Source organism: Chiloscyllium punctatum, chromosome 1 (genome assembly GCF_047496795.1).
Source record: "Chiloscyllium punctatum isolate Juve2018m chromosome 1, sChiPun1.3, whole genome shotgun sequence".
In the NCBI taxonomy this organism is placed as follows: domain Eukaryota; kingdom Metazoa; phylum Chordata; class Chondrichthyes; order Orectolobiformes; family Hemiscylliidae; genus Chiloscyllium; species Chiloscyllium punctatum.
The window spans coordinates 137,845,078-137,867,116 of NC_092739.1; the positions used below are offsets into that span (position 1 = coordinate 137,845,078).

Here is a 22,039-nt window from a genome sequence, read left to right on the forward strand (position 1 = left end):
CCTTACTCCCTTTTAAACAGAGGTGTCACGTTAGTGATTTTCTTGTCCTCTGGGACCCTCCCTGACTCTAGCAAATCCCAAAAGATCACCACTAATACCTCCATTATCTCTTTAGCTATCTCCCTGAGAACTCTGAGTGCAGTCCATCTGGTCCAGGCGATTTATCCACCTTCAGGCCATTCAGGTTTTCTAGCACTTACTCCTTGGTGATGACCACCATATCCAGCTCTGCCCCTCACTCTTGAATTTTTGGGAATCATTCATGTCTTCTACCATGAAGACTGGTGCAAAGTAATTACTCAGTTTTGCAGCCATTTCCTTATTCCCCACTATCTCTCCAGCTTCATTTTCTAGTGTCCCAATGTCCACTTTTGCTTCTCTTTTACCCTGTATATTATCTAAAGAAACTAATCTTCCTTTATACTACAGGCTAGCTTACTCTAATCTTCTGAAACTTCTCCCTCATTTCTCCTTTAATTGCCCTCTGTTGGTCTTTCCAAGTTTCCCAATTCTCTGGTTTCCCACTGCCCTTTGCCACATCTTATGCTTTTTCTTTTATACTATCCCTAACTTCCCGAGTCAGCTATGATTGCCTCATCCTCCCCATACTACACTTTATTTTCCTAGGGATGGTATATAACTGTGCGGATAGAATTGAGGCTGTTTCTTCTGTCTCTTCCAACTGACTGCCAGAAACTCCTGCCATTGCTGTACCATTGTCTTTCTTGCCAAGCTCCTCTCCCAGTCAATTCTACCCAGCTCCTCCCTCATGCCGATGTCGTTGCCTTTATTTCAGCTGTAATACTGTTACCTCTAATTTTATCTTCTCCCTCTCAAACTGCAGAGTAAATTTAATCATATTATGATTGCTGCCTCAGCTTAAGCTCCCTTATCAAGTCCGCCTCATTGCACAACACTGATTCCAGTATTGCCTGTTCCCCCGTGGGCTCCATCATAAGCTGCTCCAAAAGGCCATCTCGTAGACATTCCACAAATTATTTTTCTTGCGATTACTACTAACCTGATTTTACCAGTCCACCTGTATGTTGAAATTCCCCATGATCACTGTAACTTTGCCTTTCCTACACGTTTTTTCTATTTCCTGGGGTGTATCTTGCGCCCAGCTCCTGACTACAGTTTAAAGACCTGCACATAACTCCAACTATGGTTTTTTCTCACTTTACGGTTCATCACTTCTATCCATACAGACTCTACACTATCTGACCCTACTTCGTTTCTTACTGTTGATTTAATTTCATTTCTTAGTAATAAGGCAAGTGCAACCCACCTGCACATCTCTTCAATAGGTTGTATATCCTCGAATATTCAGCTCGCAATCCTGATAACCTTGCAGCCACGTCTCACCTGCCAATTTCGATCTGCACCACATGCTCATTTACCTTATTCCTTCTACCACATGCATTAGGATCCAAGTTTCAGTCCTGTAGCAACCATCTCTCTTCTCATTGTCATTTGTTTGTCTCATGAGCTTGAGGCTTGATTGCTTAGCCTTTCCAAACACTGTCCTATTTGTGACTGTGCTGGAGATTTTATTAACCCATCCTGAGTTTATTCATAAACTCTGACGTACAGCATGGAAATAGACCCTTCCGTCCAACTCATCCATGCCCAATAGATATCCTGAATTAATCTCATTCCATTTGCCAGCACTTCGCCAATATCCCTCTGAACCCTTCCTATTCATATGCCCATCCAGATGCCTTTCAAATGTTGTAATTGTACCAGCCTCCATCACTTCCTCTGGCAGCTCATTCCATACATGCACCACCTTTTGCATGAAAACGTTGCTCCTTCAGTCCCTTTTAAACCTTTCCCCTTCACCCTAAACCTGCGCCCTCTATTCTGGACTCCCCTAGCCCCCATGGGTAAGACCTTGTCTACTTATCCTATCCATGTCCCTCATGATTTTATACACTTCACAAGGTCACCCCTCCGCCTCCGACACTCTAGGGAAAACAGCCTAAGCCTATTCAGCCTATAGCCCAAATCCTCCAACCCTGGCAACATCTTCCAAATCTTTTCTAGACCCTTTCAAGTTTTACAACATCTCTCCGATAGGAGGGAGACCAGAATTGCACACAGTACTCCAAAAGTGCCCTGGTCAGCCGCAACATGACCTTCTAACTCTTATACTCAATACTCTGACCAATAAAGGAAAGCATACCAAATACCTCCTTCACTATCCAATTTATCTGTGACTCCACTTTCAAGGAACTATGAACTCGCACTCCAAGGTCTCTTTGTTGATCCCCAGGACCTTACCATTAAGTGTATAATTCCGGCTCGGATTTGCCTTTCCAAAATGCAGCACCTCACATTTATCTAAATTAAACTCAATCTGCCACTCTTCGGCCCATTGTTCCATCAAAATCCCATAGTACTCTGAGGGAACCTTGTTTGCTATCCACTACGCCTTGAATTTTGGTGTCATCTGCAAACTTACTAACCATACATCCTATGTTCACATCTAAACAATTTATTTAAGTGACGAAAAGCACTGGACCCTGCCTGGATCCTTTGAGTGATAGCAAAGTACCACTAACACTTCTCCTGGCCCACCAGACAAGCGAACATTCAAGCCCACTGCTATACAACCTTCAAAGATGCTTATTGCTCCATCCCCCACTCTCACTTTGGAAAATCATTTCACGGTGCTGTCTTCCTCCTCCCAGCTTATAAGCAGAAGCTGAAACAGGAGGATTTTGATTCAGGCATTTTAGATTAAGGGAAACATTACTGTTCTAACTTAGGAAGATATATCTGAAAAATCATGGAGTGAAAATGAAATTACAAATAAAAAAGGAAAGATAACTTTGATGAGATTCTACTATAGGCTCCTCCAATAGTAAGAGAGAAATTGAGAAACAAATATATAGAGAGAGCTCAGATATACGTAATCATAATAAGATTGTAATAGTGGGTGATTTTAATTTTCCAAACATTGGCTGGGACTATCACAGTTTGGATGTTGAAGAATTTTTCAAATGTGCTCAAGAAAATTTTCTTTATCAAATTAGACTTTATTTTCAGCAATAAAGGCAGGGCAGGTGACTGAAGTAAACGGGGAATGCTTTAGGTTGAGCAATCATAATTCAATTAGTTTTAAAATGGTTATGGAAAAAGATAAGTCTTCCATAAAAGTTCAAGTTTTTAATTCGACTAAGGCAAATTTTAATGTTATGAGACATGAATTTTCAAAACTTGATTGGAATTCACTGTTATTGGCAGGTAAAACAACGTCTGATGACAGGGCTATCAAGGGTGTGTTGACGAGAGTTTGGAGGCATTTTGTTCCTGCTAGAGTCAAGGGTAAGGCTGGTAAGATTAAGGAACAATGGATGAATAAAGGCATGGAGGTTCTAGTTAAGTTTGAAAGAGAATCTTATTTTAAACATAGATATCAATTGAACCTCTTAATCAATATAAAGACCGTAGTGTAATATTAAAAGATTAAATTGGAGTATCTCTCTGGGCATTAACGTAATATTAAAGAGCTAAACTGCACTGACTGAACATTCTGGAAGTGGGTGGGGACGACATTCATGTAAGAATTCTGATGACTCCCACTCCATTCAAACAGTTATTTGCTACTCCTCCCCCTACTATTATCAAATTAAACGAGCATTCAATCTCTTCCATTTAGAAATGCTTTCATAGCCATCCCCCAAAAGGTAGGTATATCACACCTACATTGTCTTAGGGAATCACTGAGTTAGAAAATCGTCTGCATAACGATTCCCCAGGATTAGGGCATTGACATTATCTCAGAGGATGATCTCATCCTGCCATTGCACCTGGTTTAACATGTGAGTGTGAGGGAGTGATTGAATGGCATGTGACTGTGGGGGGGGAGCGGCCAGAGTATCAGTGAGCATGGCCAAGTGACCTGTTATAAAGGCAATGCATTTTCTTTGTTCAGGGCCTTTTTGACTCAACTTTGCACACCAGCAAAGAGAGTCAAAGGAGTCACCTAGCTTGTACAAGCTTTAATAAATTTTAATTTTTGCACAAGTTGGTGTGTGTGAAACCTCAGGAAAGGAACAGTAAGAGAATTCTTAAGAGAAAAATCAGGAAGGCAAACAGGGAATACGAGATAGCATTGGCAGGTAAGGTTAAGGATAATCCAAAGGGATTCGACAAATACGTTAAGAGCAAGAGGGTAACCAGAGAGAGGGTGGGGCCTCTGAAAAATCATGGTGTAGAACCCAAGCAGATGGGAGAGATATTAAATGAATATTTCACATCAGTTTTTACTGTGGAAAAAGAAATGGAGTCTATAGAATAAACTTGGTTTTAAAATCAGTTAGCATTACAGAAGAGGAAGTTTGTGAGTTCTTAGAGAATATAAGCGATGAATAAATCTCTAAGACCTGACTTAATGTATCCTAGAATGCTGTGGGAATTAAGAGAGGAAATTACAAGACCTCTGGAAGAAATATTTGCATCATCTATAATTACGGGTGAGGTGGCTGGTGACTGGAGGGTGGCTAATGTATCTTTGTTAAGAAAGGAGAAACCAGGAAACAATAGGCCTAAGAGTCTGACTTCGGTCGTGGGTAAATTGTTGGAGATGATTATAAAAAATGGAATTTATGGACATTGAGAGGCAAAAATCAAATAGGGATAGTCAGCATGGTCTTGTGCGAAGAAAGTATTGTCTCACAAACTTGATTTACTTTTGGCGCAAGTTACCAAAATGGTTGATGAAGGCACAGCAGCAGACATGGCTTATTTGAATTTTAGTGAAGCCTTTGACGTGGTAGACTAATTAGCCAAGTTCAGTTACATGGGATTCAGGCTGAGCTTTGTCTCTTGGAGACATAATTGACTTAATGGCAGGAGACAGCAAGTCACAGTGGAAGGTTGCTTTCTGGAACGGAGGCCTCTGACCAGAGGTGTCCTCCAGAGATCAGTTTTGGGTCCTCTTGTGTGTGTCATTTATATTCATGATTTGGATGAGAATATACAAGCATGGTTAGTACATGTGTGGGTGACACCAAAATTGATGTTCTAAGATTAGAAAGGGACCTTGATCAAATGGGTCAATGGGCTGCAAAACGGTACAGTTCGTTCAATCTGGATAAATGCTTGGCATTGCATTTTGATACAACAAAGTTAGACTAGGGAGTTGATAATTAATGGTAGGGCCTTGGGTAGTGTTGTAAAACAGAGGGATCTAGGGGTGCCATTACATAATACTTCGAAGCTTGCATCACATATAGAAGGATGGTTAAAAAGGCACTTGGCACACTTGCCTTCAGTGCTCAGTCATAGAGATGTACAGCATGGAAACAGACCCTTCGGTCCAACCCGTCCACGCTGACCAGATATCCCCAACCCCATCTAGTCCCACGTGCCAGCACTCGGCCCATATCCCTCCAAACCCCCTCCCCCATTCATATACCCATCCAAATGCCTTTTAAATGTTGCAATTGTATCAGCCTCCACCACTTCCTCTGGCATCTCGTTCCATACATGCACCACACTGTGTGAAAAAGTTGCCCCGTAGGTCTCTTTCATAGAACATTACAGCGCAGTACAGGCCCTTCAGCCCTCGATGTTGCGCCGACCAGTCATACCAATCTGAACCCCATCTAATCTATGCTATTCCATGTCCGTCCATATGCTTGTCCAATGACAACTCAAATGCACTTAAAGTTGGCGGATCTACTACCGTTGCAGGCAAAACATTCCATACCCTTACTACTCTGAGTAAAGAAACTACCTCTGACATCTGTCCTATATTTATCACCCCTCAATTTAAAGCTGTGCTCGCCGTCACCATTCTTGGAAAAAGGCTCTCCCTGTCCACCCTATCTAACCCTCTGATTATCTTATATGTCTCTATTAAGTCACCTCTCAACCTTCTTCTCACCAAAGAAAACAGCCTCAACTCCCTCAGCCTTTCCTCGTAAGATCTTCCCATCATACCAGGCAACATCCGAGTAAATCTCCTCTGCACCTTTCCAAAGCTTCCACATCCTTCTTATAATGTGGTAACCAGAACTGTACACAATACTCCAAGTGCGGCCGCACCAGAGTTTTGTACAGCTGTAGCACAACCTCATGGTTCCAGAACTCGATCCCACTATTAATAAAAGCTAAAACACTGTATGCCTTCTTAACAAGCCTGTCAACCTGGGTGGAAACTTTCAAGGATCTGTGTACCTGGACACCGAGATCTCTCTGCTCATCTACACTATCAAGAATCTTACCATCAGCCCAGTACTTTGCATTCCAGTTACTCTGACCAAAGTGAATCACCTCACACTTGTCCGCATTAACTCCATTTGCCACCTCTTAGCCCAGCTCTGCAGCTTATCTATGTCTCTCTGTAACCTACAACATCCTTTGTCACCATCCACCGACCTTAGTGTCGTCCGCAAATTTTCTAACCCACCCTTCTACGCCCTCTTCCAGGTCGTTTATAAAAATGACGAACAGCAGTGGACCCAACACCGAACCTTGCGGTACACCACTGGGAACTGGACTCCAGGATGAACATTTCCCATCAACCACCACCCTCTGTCTTCTTTCAGCAAGCCAATTACTGATCCAAATGGCTATATATCTCCCACAATCCCATTCCTCTTCATTTTGTACAATAGCCTATTGTGGGGAACCTTATCGAACGCCTTGCTGAAATCCATACACACCATATCAACCAGTTTACTCTCATCTACCGGTTTCGTCACCTTCTCAAAGAACTCAATAAGGTTTGTGAGGCATGACCTACCCTTCACAAAACCATGCTGACTATTCCTAATCATATTATTCTTTTCTAGATGATTATAAATCCTATCTCTTATAACCTTTTCCAACACTTTACCAACAACTGAAGTAAGGCTTACTGGTCTATAATTACTAGGGTTGTCTCTACTCCCCTTCTTGAACAGGGGAACCACATTTGCTATCCTCCAGTCTTCTGGCACTATTCCTGTTGACAATGACGATTTAAAGATCGATGTCAAAGGCTCGGCAATCTCCTCCCTGGCTTCCCATAGGATCCTCGGATAAATCCCGTCCGGCCCAGGGGACTTATCTATTTTCACACTCTGCAGGATTTCTCATACCTCTTCCTTGTGAACCTCAATCCCACCTAGTCCAGTAGCCTGTTTCTCAGTGTTCTCCTCGACAACAGTGTCGTTTTCCAGAGTGAATACTGTTGAAAATTATTCATTTAGTGCTTCCCCTATCTCCTCTGACTCCACACACAACTTCCCACTACTATCCTTGATTAGCCCTAATCTTACTCTCATCATTCTTTTATTCCTTAAATACCAATAGAAAGCCTTCGGGTTTACCCTGCTTCTATCCGCCAACAACTTCTCATGTCTCCTCCTGGCTCTTCTGAGCTCTCTCTTTAGGTCTTTCCTGGCTACCCTGTAACCCTCAAGCCCTGAGCCTTCACATCTCATCCTAACATAAGCCTCCTTCTTCCTCTTGACCAGAGATTCCACTTCCTTCGTAAACAATGGCTCCTGCACTCTTCAGCTTCCTCCCTGCCTGACAGGTACGTACCTATCTAGGACACACAGAAGCTTTTCCTTGAATAAGCTCCACATTTCTAATGTGCCCATCCTCTGCAGTTTCCTTCCCCATCCTATGCTTCCTAAATCTTGCCTAATCGCATCCTAATTGCCTTTCCCCCAGCTGTAACTCTTGTGCAGAGGTATACACCTATCCCTTTCTATCACTAAAGTAAACATAACGGAATTGTGATCGCTATTACCAAAGTGCTCACCTACTTCCAAGTCTAACACCTGGCCGGGCTCATTACCCAGTACCAAATCTAATGTGGCTTCGCCCCTTGTTGGCCTGTCTACATACTGTGTCAGGAAGCCCTCCTGCACACACTGGACAAAAACTGACCCAACTATATGACTCGTACTATGGTTTTCCCAGTCAATATTTGGAAAGTTGAAGTCCCCCATGACTACTACCCTGTCTCTCTCACTCCTATCGAGAATCATCATTGCTATCCTTTCCTCTAGATCTCTGGAAGGATTTGGAGGCCCATAGAAAACTCCCAACAGGGTGACCTCTCCTTTCCTGTTTCTAACCTCAGCCCATACTATCTCAGTTGACGAGTCCCAAACATCCTTTCTGCAACTGCAATACTGTCCTTAACCAACAATGCCACACCTCCCCCTCTTTTACCATCTTCTCTGTTCTTACTGAAACATCTAAATCCTGGAACCTGCAACAACGATTCCTGTCCCTGCTCTATCCATGTCTCCGAAATGGCCACAACAGGTACCAACCCATGCTGCAAGTTCATCCACCTTATTCCGGATACTCCTGGCGTTGAAGTAGACACACTTCAAACCAACTTCTTGCTTGCCGGTGCCATCTTGCGTCCCTCAAACTTATTTTTAGACCTCCCTACTCTCAACCTTTTCTATACTCGAACTACAATTTTAGTTCCCATCCCCCTGCTGGATTAGTTTAAACCCACCCCAATAGCCTTAGTGAATTTCCCCCCCCAGGATATTGGTACTCCTCTGGTTCAGATGAAGACCATCCTGCTTGTCGAGGTCCCACCTACCCCAGAAAAAGCCCCAATTATCCCAGAATCCAAAACTGTCCCTCCTGCACCATCCTGTAGCCACGTGTTCAACTCCTCTCTCTTCCTATTCCTCATCTCATGAGCATGGGCAACAAACCAGAGACAACAACTCTGTTTGTCCTAGCTCTAAGCTTCCATCCTAGCTCCCTGAATATCTGCCTTAAATCCCCAACTCTCTTCCTACCTATGTCGTTGGTGCCTATGTGGACCAGGGCTTGCAGCTGCTCCCCCTCCCCCTTAAGGATCCCAAAAACATGATCAGACGTCATGAGCCCTGGCACCTGGGAGGCAAGACACCAACCGTGAGTCTCTTTCGTCCCCACAGAACCTCCTATCTGTCCCCCTGACTACTTCTCTGCTCCTCTTTCCCCCTTCCCTTCTGAGCAGCAGGGACAGACTCTGTGCCAGAGCCCTGTGCCCCATTGCTTTCCCCTGGTAAGTCATCCCCCCGAACAAGATCCAAAACGGTATACTTACTGTTGAGGGGAATGGCCACAGGGGATCCCTGCACTGCCCGCCAGTTCCCTTTTCATTCCCTGACTGTAACCCATCTGCCTTTTTCTTGTACCTGAGGAGTGACTACCTCCCTGTAACTCCTCTCAATAACCCCCTCTACCTCCCGAATGATCCGAATTTCATCCAGCTCTAGCTCCAGTTGCCTAACATGGTTTTCGAGGAGCTGGAGTTGGATGCTCTTCCCGCAGTTGTAGTTAGCAGGGACTCTAGTGGTGACCCTTACCTCCCATATTCTGCAGGAGGAATATTCAACTGCCCTCACCTCCCTTCCCATGATTCTAAATTCCCAAAGAGACTGATGAAAAAATAAGGATTAAAAAATAAACTTGTTACCTTACCAATCTGGGGCACAGAACCTTTTTTTGGTTAGAGGAGGAGGATGGATGGGAGACACTACTCGAGTCCCCTATATCTGTCCCCTCTCACCCTAAACCTATGCCCTCTTCTACTGGACTCCCCGACCCCAGGGAAAAGACTTTGTCTACTTATCTTATCCATGCCCCCTCATAATTTTGTAAACCTTTATAATGTCACCCTTCAGCCTCAGACGCTCCAGGTAAAAAGCCCAGTTGGGACATTATCCCGAGGTTGTACAGGACATTGCTGTGAACTCTTCTGGAATACTGTGTCCAGTTCGGCGGCCTAGGATTTTATCAAGCTGGAGAGGGTTCAGAAGAGATTTACCAGGATATTGCTAGGTATGGAAGGTTTGAGTTATATATATAGGCTGGGAACTTTTTCACTAGACTGTAGGAGGTTGAGAGTTGACCTGATAGGCGTTCATAAAATAATGAGAGAAGTATATGAGAGATTGGGGTGACACGGTGGCCCAGTAGTTAGAACTGCTGCCTCACAGCACCGCTGCCTCACAGCACCAGGTTCGATTCCAGCTGTGAATGACTGTCCGTGTGTAGATTGCACATCCTTCCCATGTCTGCATGGGTTTCCTCTGGGTGCTATGGTTTCCTCCCACAGTCCAAAAGATGTGCAGATCAGGTGAGCTGGCCATGCTAAATTGCCCATAGTGTTAGGTGTGTTAGGCAGGGGGAAATATCGGGAAATGAGTCTCTGTGGGTTACTCTTTGAAGGGTCGGTGTGGACTTGTTCGGCCTAAGGGCTTGTTTCCACACTGTAGGGATTCTATGAATTGAGCATAGGCAGAGTGATGGTAGTTGTCTTTTAGTGAAGGTGGGGGCTTCAAGACGAGGGGGCACATTTTTAAGGTGAGAGGAGAGAAATTTTAAAAAGACAGAGGTAAATGTTTTATTCAGAGGCTGGTTTATGTGTGGAATGAACTTCTTGACGAAGTGGTGGATGTGGGTCCAATTACAATGTTTAAAAGACATTTTGATAGATATATGAATAGGAAAGGTTTCGAGGGATATGGACAAGGAGCAGGCAGGAGAGTTTAATTTAGCTTGTGATTATGTTTGGCATGGACTGGTTGGACCGAAGTGTCTGTTTTAGTGCTCCATGAGTCTACGTGCTACATTTCCCCTCTTCGGAGATGAAACAGTCAAAGAGACTGATGAGATAGCTTTTAATAAGTTTAAATCAAAGAGATAACTAACAATAGGTTGATTATAAAACAGTCCACAACAAAATGACGAGACACACTCACCTTCACATGTTCTTCAGGAGAAATGGACGTCTTTGACGCAAACGTGACTTGAGCCAGACTTTGTTCAAGTAGCGCATCATACTTCACACTTCGCTTTCTTTTTCTCTTTTCTCTATTTTTTCCTTCGTCTTCTTCCTTTTCTTCTTGCAGCTTTGCAGATTCAGGGTCACCAATCTGCAGATCTCCACACAGTGAGGATTCAAATAGTGGCTTTCCATTCAAATAAGTTTTAGTAATCCTCAATTTAATTTCTGGAGAGCCACTCTTTTTTGGTGTTGTTCGAGGTGGTGTTTTGTTCCCTCTGTTTTCTGTGGAGCATTCAACTGGAGACACAGCATGCTGGGATGGTGTCTCTTGAATTACATCTGGTGCACTTGAATCTCCATTTAGTACAAGAGAAGTCAAATCCTTTAATTTGTCTGATGATCTGTAAGCAGATGCTGCATCATGTCCATTTAATCTATGTATCACACCATCCTGAAGAGCAGCTGATAACGGTGTGACAGCTTTGTCAGTCAGCATTGAACGCTCAGAAGCCACTTCACCATTTTGACTCTTCTTATTAGTCATACTAAGGATCTCAGGAACTTGTTTCATAGTTATGGGATTAAGTAACTCGTGTGCCAGTGGTCGGGAACTCGCCATCATACTCTGTGGAAGTCCGTACGGTTGAGCCATGTTGTTCAGATGTTAGCAGTCACAAAGAGCTTTAGGTCAGGAAAAAAAAAGATCTGATTAGAAAAAAAAGCACTTCATCAATTAAGGAAATTGCAGAATAATAACTTCACGTTAAATACCTGAGTGTCATGTCAGCAAAACACCGAAAAGGAACCGGACAAGGTCATATGGTCCTCCAGGTTGTTCTGCTACATAATTAGATGTCTGACCACCTACTTGAATTCCACTTTCTTACAGATCCTCACATCACTTGAGTTCGTCAACGTCCAATAATTTAATTGTTCTAAATCTTGAACATATTAATTGACTGGGCAGCCAAATGTTTTGTAAAATAATTCCTACAATTCATAACTTTCCTGTGAAGCAATTACTCTTCTTCTCATTATTAAATGGCTGACTCCCTACTTGGCAAGTTCCCTAATTCTTAACGGTTCAGACAGAACAATTTTCTACTTAGCCTGGCAAATTGTCTAAATACTTATTATAATTTCAAAAGGAGATTACTTCTCTAGTTTTTTGCAAGAATGAGAATATAGGTTCATTCTGCTTAATCTCTTGAAGGACACTCCCCTCATTCCAGCAGAGGAATGAAAGAAACTTGGTTGCACCCCCTCAAAGACTATCATATCCTCTCGTATGAATGACCAAAACTAGTCTCATCAAATACCCTCCACAACTATAGCAAGGTTTCCTTGTTCTTATTCTCTAATTACCTTAGAATAACAGCTTTGGCATTATTTGGCAACTAATTCACGGCAGTATCTGCAAATTAACTTTTAAAATTTATGCACAAAGGGCCCCCAAATCCTTCTGTGTACTATCATTTATATCTAACATTTCAAAAATATTTTGCCTTTCGTTGCTTCAAAACAAGTAAATAGTTTCATGCTTTCCCAAATCATGCTCAAGCTTCTTGCTCCACAGAGATTACTTCCCTACATAGCATTGAGAGGGAGCACTTGGTTCCCTTACCAAAAGCATCACAATAAATTGGAATTGCTGAAGTCCAAGCTGCTGCCAGTTGTCCCCAACTGCTCTGACAGTCATACAGCACAGAAATAGACCATTTGGTTCAACTTGTCTACACCAACCAAGATTCCCCGACTAAACTTAGCCCAATTTACCTGGAAGAGGACATTATTGCAGATGCTGGAATCTGTACCGAAAACACCAAATGCTGGAGGTCACAGAGAGTCAGACAAGCTAACATTTCAAGTCTCGACTTGAGGGAATCCTCAACTGCATCCGACTGATCACCTATGTTTCTACTCTTGCCCCTTTCCATCACTCAAAACACCGCAATCGGATTCCCCCTGCCCTTACTATTCATCCAACCAGCCACTGCATTCAAAGGATCATTCTCTGCCATTTCAGATGACTCCAACAAGACACTACCACCAAACACACATTCCCCTCACTCCACCATCTGCATTTCACATGGAACATTCCCTCCAGTACACTCTAGTCCATTCCACAACCACAAACACTACCCAACCCTCTCCATGGCACCTTCCCATGTAACCACAGAAGGTGCAACACCTGCCCCTTCACCACCTCTCTGCTCACCATCCAAGGGCCTAAACAGTCTTTCCAGATGAACCAACATTTCACCTGTACCACCTCCAATCTTATGTATCGGATTTGCTGCACCCAAACTGGCCTAATTTACATTGGAGAAGCCAAACACAGGCTGGGGTCCTGCGTAAGCAGGACCCGACCTTCTTGTCGCCAGTCATTTTAACACAGCTTCCTGCTCACATGCCAAGGTCTATCCTTGGCATGCTGCAGTGGTCCAGTGAATTACAGTTCAAACTGGAGGAACAACATCTCATCTTCAGACTTGGCACTTTACAGACTTCTGGACTTAATATTGAGTTCAACACCTTTAAATCGTGAACCAGCTCCCATTTCTTCCCTTTCTTTTAACTTGTTATCATGTCCTCTCTCCCGTCCCCCTATCCTCGTGGGAGTGTCTGTCCTTTCAAGCCTGGCAAGAGACACACTATTGTTCTGCCATTCCCACATTCTGATCACTAAACCTGAATTATCAACATCTGTTCTCTATCAGCACCCTACACCCAGTACCACCACTCACCCCTGTGCCCCAAAAACTACAGCATAAATGCTGTCCCCTCCACACTCCAGTTTAGCTCACATAAAGCATTATTTTGGCTCAAAGTGTGAGCTTGCTCTCCACAGATGCTGTCTGACCTGCTGTGATCTCCAGCATTTGTTGTTTTCAGTACAGATTCCAACAACTGCAGTACTTTGTTCCTACCTGTTCTTACCCACCACTCAGCCTTCCTGGTCTTTAGTTCCAAGGCTTCTCCTTATGGTCTTTGCTAAAATAAGGCACAATATCATCCACCCTCAAGTCTTCTAGCATCTCATCTGCAACTACAGACGATACAAAATCTCTGCTAGACATCCCACAATTTCTTTCCTAACTACCCATAATGTCCTGGGAGACACCTGATCAGGTTTCAGATTTATCCACTGTTATGATTTTTAAGACGTTCAGCACCTCCTCTTCCGTTACATGGACCCTTCTCAAGACATTAAGAAATACTCTTATTAGACTTAGCTAGTGAAAATGACACATTTATTGCAAACTTTTCTCTGTCCATAACTCCAAGTTAACAACAGCTTATCTCATGAACTCAACTTGGTGTAACATCCTTTCATGTGACACTTCATCATACACTTTTTAAAAAATCCAACAGCCACTGGCTCTGCCCTGTCGGTCTTTCTTGTTCTTTCCTCAAAAATCACCATATAGAACAAAAGAAATGATATAGCACGGAAGGTGCCATTTGGCCCATCTTGTCCATGCCAACCCAGAGTCACTCAGATGCCCATCCTACTCCCATCTTCCTGCAAACAACCCATTGCCCTGAAGATTAAAGCATTTAAGCTGCAGATCCAGGTACTTTTTGAAAGCGTTTCGGGTCTCTGTCTCCACTACCAACTTGGCAGTGAACTCCAGACACCCATGACCCTCTGCATAAAATGGGTTGCCTCATGTCCCCTCTAATCCTTCTTCCACTTGGTTTGAATCTGTTAACACTGGTTTCAGAACTCACAGCCAAAGGAAATGGGCTCTTTTTGTCTGTTATATCTGCACCCCTTACAGTTTTGTATACCTGAATCAAGTCACCCCTCCGACTTCTCTGTTCCAAGGAAAACAACTCCAAAAGGGCAGTGCCAAATTGGAGACTTGTGTCTGAGATAAGGTAGGGAGAGGGGAGACAAATAAACTAGTGAAATTGACATTGATGCCATGTGTTTGGAGGCTTCCAAAGCAGAAGATGAGGTGTTCTTCCAGCAGTCGTTGGGTGGTTAGGATTTGGCTGTGGAGGTGGTCCAGGACTTGCACGTCTTTGGTGGAGTGGGAAGCAGAGTTGAGGTGGCTGGTCCCCAATGCCTTATCTTCACCATGGTCTTCCTGTACCTTTACATTTTCATTCACCACGACAAAGGACTCCAAACCCTGCATTTCTGTTTCTCCCGCTGACCCAAACACTACACTTCCACCTACATACTAATTCAATTGGCTGAACTGATCCTCACCCTCAACTTTCGAATCTTCTCAATTCCTATCAAAGGAGTAGCCATGGGCACCCTCATGGGCCCCAGGTGTGCCTACTGCTTTGTCGCGTACATGGAACAGTCTATTTCCCGCAGTCACACAGGCACCATTCCCCTCCTTTTCCTCTGCTACATCGAAGACTGTGTCAGTGCCAGAGGAGGTTGAACAGTTCATCAACTTCAGAAACACCTTCCACTCTGACCTTAAGTTCACCTGGACCAGCTTGGACACCTCCCTCCCCTTTCTGGACCACTCCATCTCAATATCTGGCAAATGACTCAACAGGACATCTACTTCAAAGTGCCCAACTCCCACAGCTACTTGGACTGCACCATCTATCCCTTACACCCGTATCTGCTCCCAGGACGATCAATTCCACTCCATAACATCCTATTAGATAGTCTCCTACCTCAAGGACCGCAATTTCCTCTCTCACATGTTCAACAATGTCCTCCAGCGCATCTCCTCCACTTCCAGCAGCTCTGCCCTGGAACCCCAACCCTCCAAAGGCAACAAGGATAGAACCTCCCTGGTCCGCACATTCCACCATACCAATCTCCAGATACAACACATCGTCCTCCACCAATGTCAGACCCCACCACCAGATATATATTTCCCTCTCCATCCGTCAGCATTCCGCTGAGACTATTCCCTCCGTGACTCTGAGTCCACGTCCCCCCACCAACCTACCCTCCACTCCCGACACCTTCCCTTGCCACTGCATGAGGTGTAAAACCTGCGTCCACACCACCCCCACTCACCACCATTCAAGGCCCCAAAAGATCTTTCCACATCCCGAGATTTTCCTACACACCCAAACATGTCATCTACTGTGTCCATTGCTCTTGATACGGTTTCTTCTACATTGGGGAGACAGGACGCCAAATTCCAAAATTGCGGAATGTATAAACGAACTTCTCTGGTAAAAACGTAATAAACAACCCCGCCACCCTGTGGCCTCCCACTCTGCCAGGGACATGCTAGTTCTGGGCAATCGCCTCCGCCAAATCCTAGCCACGTGGTGACTGCAGGAAGAACACTTTACCTCCCGCCTTGGAATCCTCCAATCATATGTAATCAATGTCGATTTCACCAGTTTCCTCTTCACCCCTCCCCCCCATTTATCCCAAATCCATCCCTCCAACTTGGCACTGTTCTCTTGAACAGTCATACTTCTTTCTTCCCACCTATCTGCTCGACCGCATCACCATCATCCTCCACCTCCATCTACCTTTTCAAACATTCCGAGCTACCTTCCCCCCACCTCTCATTTATCTCTCAGCCCCCTTGTCACCCACCCCCTCAATATCTGACATGAGGCTCTTTGCTTTTTTTTTTATACACAGAGTGTTTCATGTGTGGAGTGAATTTCCAGAGGAAGTGGTGGATGTCGTAGTTGTTAAGTCGAAAAGACATTGGGATAAATACATGAATAGAAGGATATAGGCCAAGTGGAGGCTGACATGACTACTTTAATTTGGGATTATGGTTGGCATGTACTGGTTGGACCTAAGAGGCCATTTCTGTGCTGTATGACTCTTCAAAACCAAAACTTAAAACTCCATCTGTTAGTTCTAGGACTCCAGCACATTTTCAAAGTCACATTCAAAACATAATGTTACTGCCCCATACTAAATTCTGTAACTTAGGGTACTACTTTTGCTCAAGCAACTATTACCACATTACAGTTCCATCTGTTTCATGTATGATTCAAATATTACATTATTGCACAATGCAACACTTGATGATAGCCAAATAGAGCTCAATGGCCTGATTTCAAACTTGAATCTAGAAAATAAAATTATCCTAGCTGGGAAGATGTTCATTTAGACAACGACTGATTAGCAGAAGCACTGTTTCAGAAACTTCCACTGTTCATAAACTGAACTAAAATACATGACTAGATCACTTTAATAAATCATAAAACTCACATAAAAGCAATAAGAAAATTATTACATTAATATTCAAGTGTAGTGGGATAAAATTAAGTCATCCCAATGTGTTTTTCATTCAGTCAAAACATGATGACATCATGCTGAATTATCGCACCATTCAAAAGGACTTCTTCAGTCATTTCATTTGTCAACTATTTCGGTGATTAATTTGGGCCAGAAACATATTTTTTACTCAAAATTGGAGCATCATTCTAAACAATGACATAGTAAATCAGCTTATAGAAAATCCAATTAGCAACTTTGGCTCACCCCTCAATTCGGGGATGACCAGAATTTTTTTAAAATCATAAAACAATAATCAGCTGCACTAATGTCAAAGCAGAAAAGAACAGGAAATACTTCATACTCTTAAAACTGTTCCGACTCATAAACCGAATCTCCGGTATTAACTGAAGGATCGAAAATACTTTTCGGGCAATTGATCTCCCATTATTTTTACCATGAGGGATTAGCAATTTGCATAGAATACAAACAAATGTGTTAATTGCACTCAACAACTAACAAACATAACCCAAGTACTGCGCTGACAAAAATGGATTTTTTAAAACATTTCAGTGGTCCATTCCCTGCAGGTCTCCCACTGGATGGAGCACATCCTACTTTTTTTTTGCAAATAAATTCTGCCACAGATTTACAAATTCTCCACTGTAGCTAAAACAAACCAGCACTGGCTGCTTTAAAACAAAACGAAAACACCTGTTGCAAAACTGAAATTAATTTTAAAGCATCGCGGAAAACAAGATCTGCACGAAATTAAAAGACCAATCATAAAAATTTAACAAACATGGCTGCCCTCCATACATCCAGCAGGCAGCAGCAATGCAGATCCAACCTCACAGCAGCTTCTTTAAAAAAAAATGCGTTCACCGTGCTTGCAGACATCTGAAATTATTATATCACCCCGTGAATGCAAGGAGATATTAGATACCTGTTCATTTAAACACAAGATATGCATCCCGAAATGACCTGTGTGAAAGTTGCAAATGTAAGGGGGTGGGGGGTGGGGAAGGGGGTGAAAAATACATTAAAATACAAATTAATTCCCCGTTCGCGAGTGGCCAGCTTCTGATTGGACTACAAGCAGGGCCTAGTTCTGGCTCGAAGTCAGTGGCACCTTTTTTTTAAAATTCAGCCTCTCTCTTTTCTCTCCTCCCTCTTTCTTTCCTCCTTCCCTCCCTCCGGGCCCGCTATGCGGTTTACACTTGACAGCCCTTTTTCAAACTAAATGAAAAAAAAAGGAAAAGGGAAAAGCGATGAGATTTGGAGGACAGGTAAATGCAGACAACTGAAGAAAAGCAGCGAACCTGTGAACCGGCGCATCTTTGCGAGCCGGGGAAGGAACTGTACTCTGAATAAGTACGGTCACTCAGACAGTCTTCACTCATTCACTTACTGACTGACTTGACTCCCTTATCATCATCATCATTATCATCATCCTCCTTCTTCTTCTTCGTTCACTACCACCACCACCAGCAGCAACACCACAGCGCGAAAACTCTCGCTTCCCATTGGTCACAGCCGGCTCCGAGAGGGGCGGGGGCAAGAGGGGAGGCAGCGCGAGGAGGGAAAAAAAAACGACCGGATTTTCTCTCATTTGATATCGCAACGTTCGACCCCTGCCTCACTCCCGACTCATTTTCTATTTTAAAAGTAATAAATACTGCAAGAGCTTCCATTTTTATTTCGTAGCCGAATAAGGGTTTCCTTGACCACTAACACTCCCCCCCCCCCATCCAAACAAAACTCGAACGTTGGAAACATGTGACGTCAGAGCCTCGGAAACATTTCTTTTAATGGAGAAGTTTTTAAAAATACATTTTACACGCGCTCGCGGGCAGATCGAGAGTGACAATGTGTGCGTGTGTATTGATGTTGAGAAAAACAGTCGCCGACTGTCCCATCTCTTCCCCCCTCCTCCTCCTCCTCCTCTTCATCGTCCCGCCGCGCGCTCGCGCAATTCCCGCTCACCATCAATCCCAACCGAACTTGTTTTGATAGGTAGATTTCCGCGAGGGCCCACGTGACTGGGCCACACCGTCGCTTTTTTTTTCCCTCCCCACCATCCCGTCCGTCTTTGGAAGGTTCACCGCCGGGCGGCTCGAGCGCCGCGCGCGATTTACGAAAGGCCAACCAATAAGCTGCCGGGCTGCGGTCTTTAGAAAAGGAAGGGGGGGATGCTGAACGGAGGGGGCGGGGTTGCTGTTGCTGCTGGAATGACGTTGGGCTGTAACTTTTTTCTGATTGGTGGCCGCTCCGGCGGCGGGTACCGTGTTGGCGGGGGGGGGGGGGCAGTGAGGAGGGGATTGGTGACGGCGCAGTGCAGCCCCTGTCGGTCGCCTGGTTTGCACGCCGCAGGAGGACGAATGTGGAATTGTGACTGGTGTTTTTCCGCACACAGGAAGGGAGACCGGTTGGAAGGAGCTAGTGCTGTGCTGAGGGATGACTCATTGAAGCGTGGATTGAACTTTTATCTTTCTTCAAACACACCGAATGTTTGCTCCTTCCGAGAAGAAGCCGACAGCTTTCTCTCCGACATTTTGTTTCCTGGTTGACGGTGCCCGGGAGCGAAACGAAAATGACCTTCATGTTGTTCACGAGTTGCCGCTCATCAATGTGGAAGACGCCCAGTGCGGTGTGTCGAGGGATGCGGAAAGGTACGTGTCTTAAATAAGCTCTGAGTGAGAGGCCTTCAGGTAAATTCTGGCAATGATGGTAACGCGAGCTGACACCAACACCCGACGGTGCCGGTCATGGAGGCAGATCAATCCCGATATCCGTTATTCTTGTCTCTGCGTGGAAAACAGAACTTATGAAAGGCTGGCCGGTTTATTAAACGTAGTAGGCCCGACTTTCAGTGATCAAATATCAACCGTTAACACTTCAAATACCTGCTGAAGTGAAATGCTGTCGGTCTGGGCCCAGGAACCTGGTTTTCTTTTCTCATACTCGTATGATTTGAGGGCGGTCTGTTGCTATGATGTCAGTTGCCCTTTAAACTGTATTCCTGACCAGTCGAAATGTGGATCTAATGCGAAAGTTGCTTTCCTTTTGTGTAACTTGCGCTTTTATCACCGATTAGACTTCATTGCTCACTGATCGATTTGCTGAAGCTAAGGTGTTTAACCTTTTTCAGCGGTAGATTTTGGAGTGCAGGTCTCCCTCAAATGGCTTCGATTCTGTTGCGGAAGTAGAATATTGCGGGTGTTGGAACTCCTGAAATAAACGAAAACCGAAAATACTGGAAAGACTCGGGTCAGCCAGCATCAGTGCACAAAGAAAGTTAACAATTTCGGATAATGCCCTTTCGCCGCAACTGTGAAATGTTAGATGTAACAAATTTCAAGTGCAGAGTTGTTTGGGTGCTCAAGCTTCAAACTGCGGATCAGCTGTATATGCACCCTGCATTCCTAGTAGCTGTTATTTTTTTGAAGAAGAGTTTTGGGAGTGAAATTTGAACGTTGTCATGTTATCTTAATTGAAAGTATAGAATCCCTTTAGTGTGGAAACGGGCCCTTCGACCCAACAAGTGCACACCGACCCTCTGAAGAATATCCCACAAAACTAACACACCCCTGAACACTACAGGCAATTTAGCATTACCATTTCACCTCACCTGCACATCTTTGGGTTGCGGGAGAAAGCCAGAGCAACCAGAAGAAACCCACGCAGACACGGAGAATGTGCAAACTCGATACAGTCTCCCGAGGTGGGAATCTGAGAGGCAACAATGCTAACCACTGAGCCAGTGTAGTTAAATTACAATCATAGTTTGCAATAGCTTTGAATGTATGTTCTGTATTCACAAGTATTTGATCTTAGTGGTATATGCTGCATGAATAGTCTTTGTAAAAGACTATTCATGCACAAGGTTATGCTTACTGAGTTTCTTGTTTCTGTAGTTTGGACAAACTCAATGCAATTTTAAAAATTGAGGGTCTGTGGAAGCTGCGCTGTTGAATAGTAACTGAGTTGGCTACTTGATCGAGAGTGGAGTTGAGTTGAGGCTACAGTCAAATCCACTGTGATCTTGCAAAATATTGGAACGAGCTTGAGTGGGCAAAAGCCGTACTCTCCCAAAATAGTTTGATCTTGGGTGTACAACAAATGTAATTACATGGACTGATTATTCAAATAGGTTAGTGAACCTGCACAGTTACTGCCTAAGCTGTTGAATTTGTATATTGCTGGACATCTGAGTGCATCTGGGAAAATTAACAAACAGTGAAATTAACAACTGATCTTGAAGGAACGTGTTTGGGAGTTGTGACAGCACAGAGACCGATTTAAATGAATAGTTTTAAGTGGGGCCTTGCTGTAAGTCTGCAGTAGTGAATAGAGTAGGTTCTTTCTTGATTATGTTTTACTAAAATAGATTAGATTACTTAGTGTGGAAACAGGCCCTTCGGCCCAACAAGTCGACATCGACCCTCCGAAGTGCAACCCACCCAGACCCATTCCACTACATTTACCCCTTCACCTAACACTCCGGCAATTTAGCATGGCCAATTCACTTCACCTAACCTGCACATTTTTGGATTGTGGGAGGAAACTGGAGCACCCAGAGAAAACCCACGCAGACACTGGGAGAATGTGTGGAGTTTGCCTGAGGTGGGAATTGAACCTGGGTCTCTGGTGCTAACCACTGTGCCACCCTAAAGATATTTCTCTTAATTAAACTTAAAAATATAAGCTTTAAGTTAGTCTAGAGCAATATCTTGTAGAGGAATAAGACTGGGTTATTTTCTGGGTCTGCAGATTGGAAGAAGCGAAAATGGCCCTGAATAGAATGATGTGCTCTTCTTGTCAGATATGGGACTTTAGGGAGAGCTTATGTGTTAGTGAGGATTATATCTGCAATAAATGCTGTTGGTTGCGAATCCTATCAGATTGAATGGAAAGGTTGGAGCAACAGTTAGAGGCAATGAAGAATTTACAAGAGCAAGGAAGTGTGAAGAATGGCAGTTATAGGAAGGGAGAAAAGTTGCAGTTACAGTCAGAGATGGGTTAACTCTAGGAAAGGGAGTGCAGGGCTCTTTTGTGGCTATCCCCATCTCAAACAAGTATGCAGTTTTGGAAAATGTAAGGGATGA

At 43.9% G+C, this 22,039-nt stretch overlaps 2 protein-coding genes across 9 annotated transcripts in view; one reads left to right on the forward strand and one right to left on the reverse strand.

Moving 5' to 3' along the window:
- Nucleotides 1-19,261, reverse strand: part of LOC140480423 (histone-lysine N-methyltransferase NSD2-like) — a 154,789-nt gene extending 135,528 nt beyond the window's left edge. For 4 of the 7 annotated variants that reach the window (XM_072575317.1, XM_072575301.1, XM_072575309.1 and 1 more), the window contains exons 1-2: nucleotides 18,254-18,430; nucleotides 10,728-11,434 (exon numbers count right to left, since the gene is read on the reverse strand). In XM_072575317.1, coding sequence (XP_072431418.1) covers nucleotides 10,728-11,405 — 678 coding nt within the window. In that variant the 5' untranslated portion in view covers nucleotides 11,406-11,434; nucleotides 18,254-18,430. Of the gene's footprint in view, nucleotides 1-10,727; nucleotides 11,435-17,877; nucleotides 17,923-18,253; nucleotides 18,519-18,917 lie in introns of those variants that run through there. The other 3 variants (XM_072575286.1, XM_072575275.1, XM_072575295.1) reach the window with 3 other exon arrangements.
- Nucleotides 19,262-19,458: 197 nt separating this feature from the next.
- The window catches only part of letm1 (leucine zipper-EF-hand containing transmembrane protein 1), an 87,797-nt gene continuing 85,216 nt past the window's right edge, over nucleotides 19,459-22,039 (forward strand). For both annotated transcript variants that reach the window (XM_072575327.1, XM_072575336.1), the window contains exon 1: nucleotides 19,459-19,603. In XM_072575327.1, coding sequence (XP_072431428.1) covers nucleotides 19,525-19,603 — 79 coding nt within the window. In that variant the 5' untranslated portion in view covers nucleotides 19,459-19,524. The remainder of the gene's footprint in view (nucleotides 19,604-22,039) is intronic.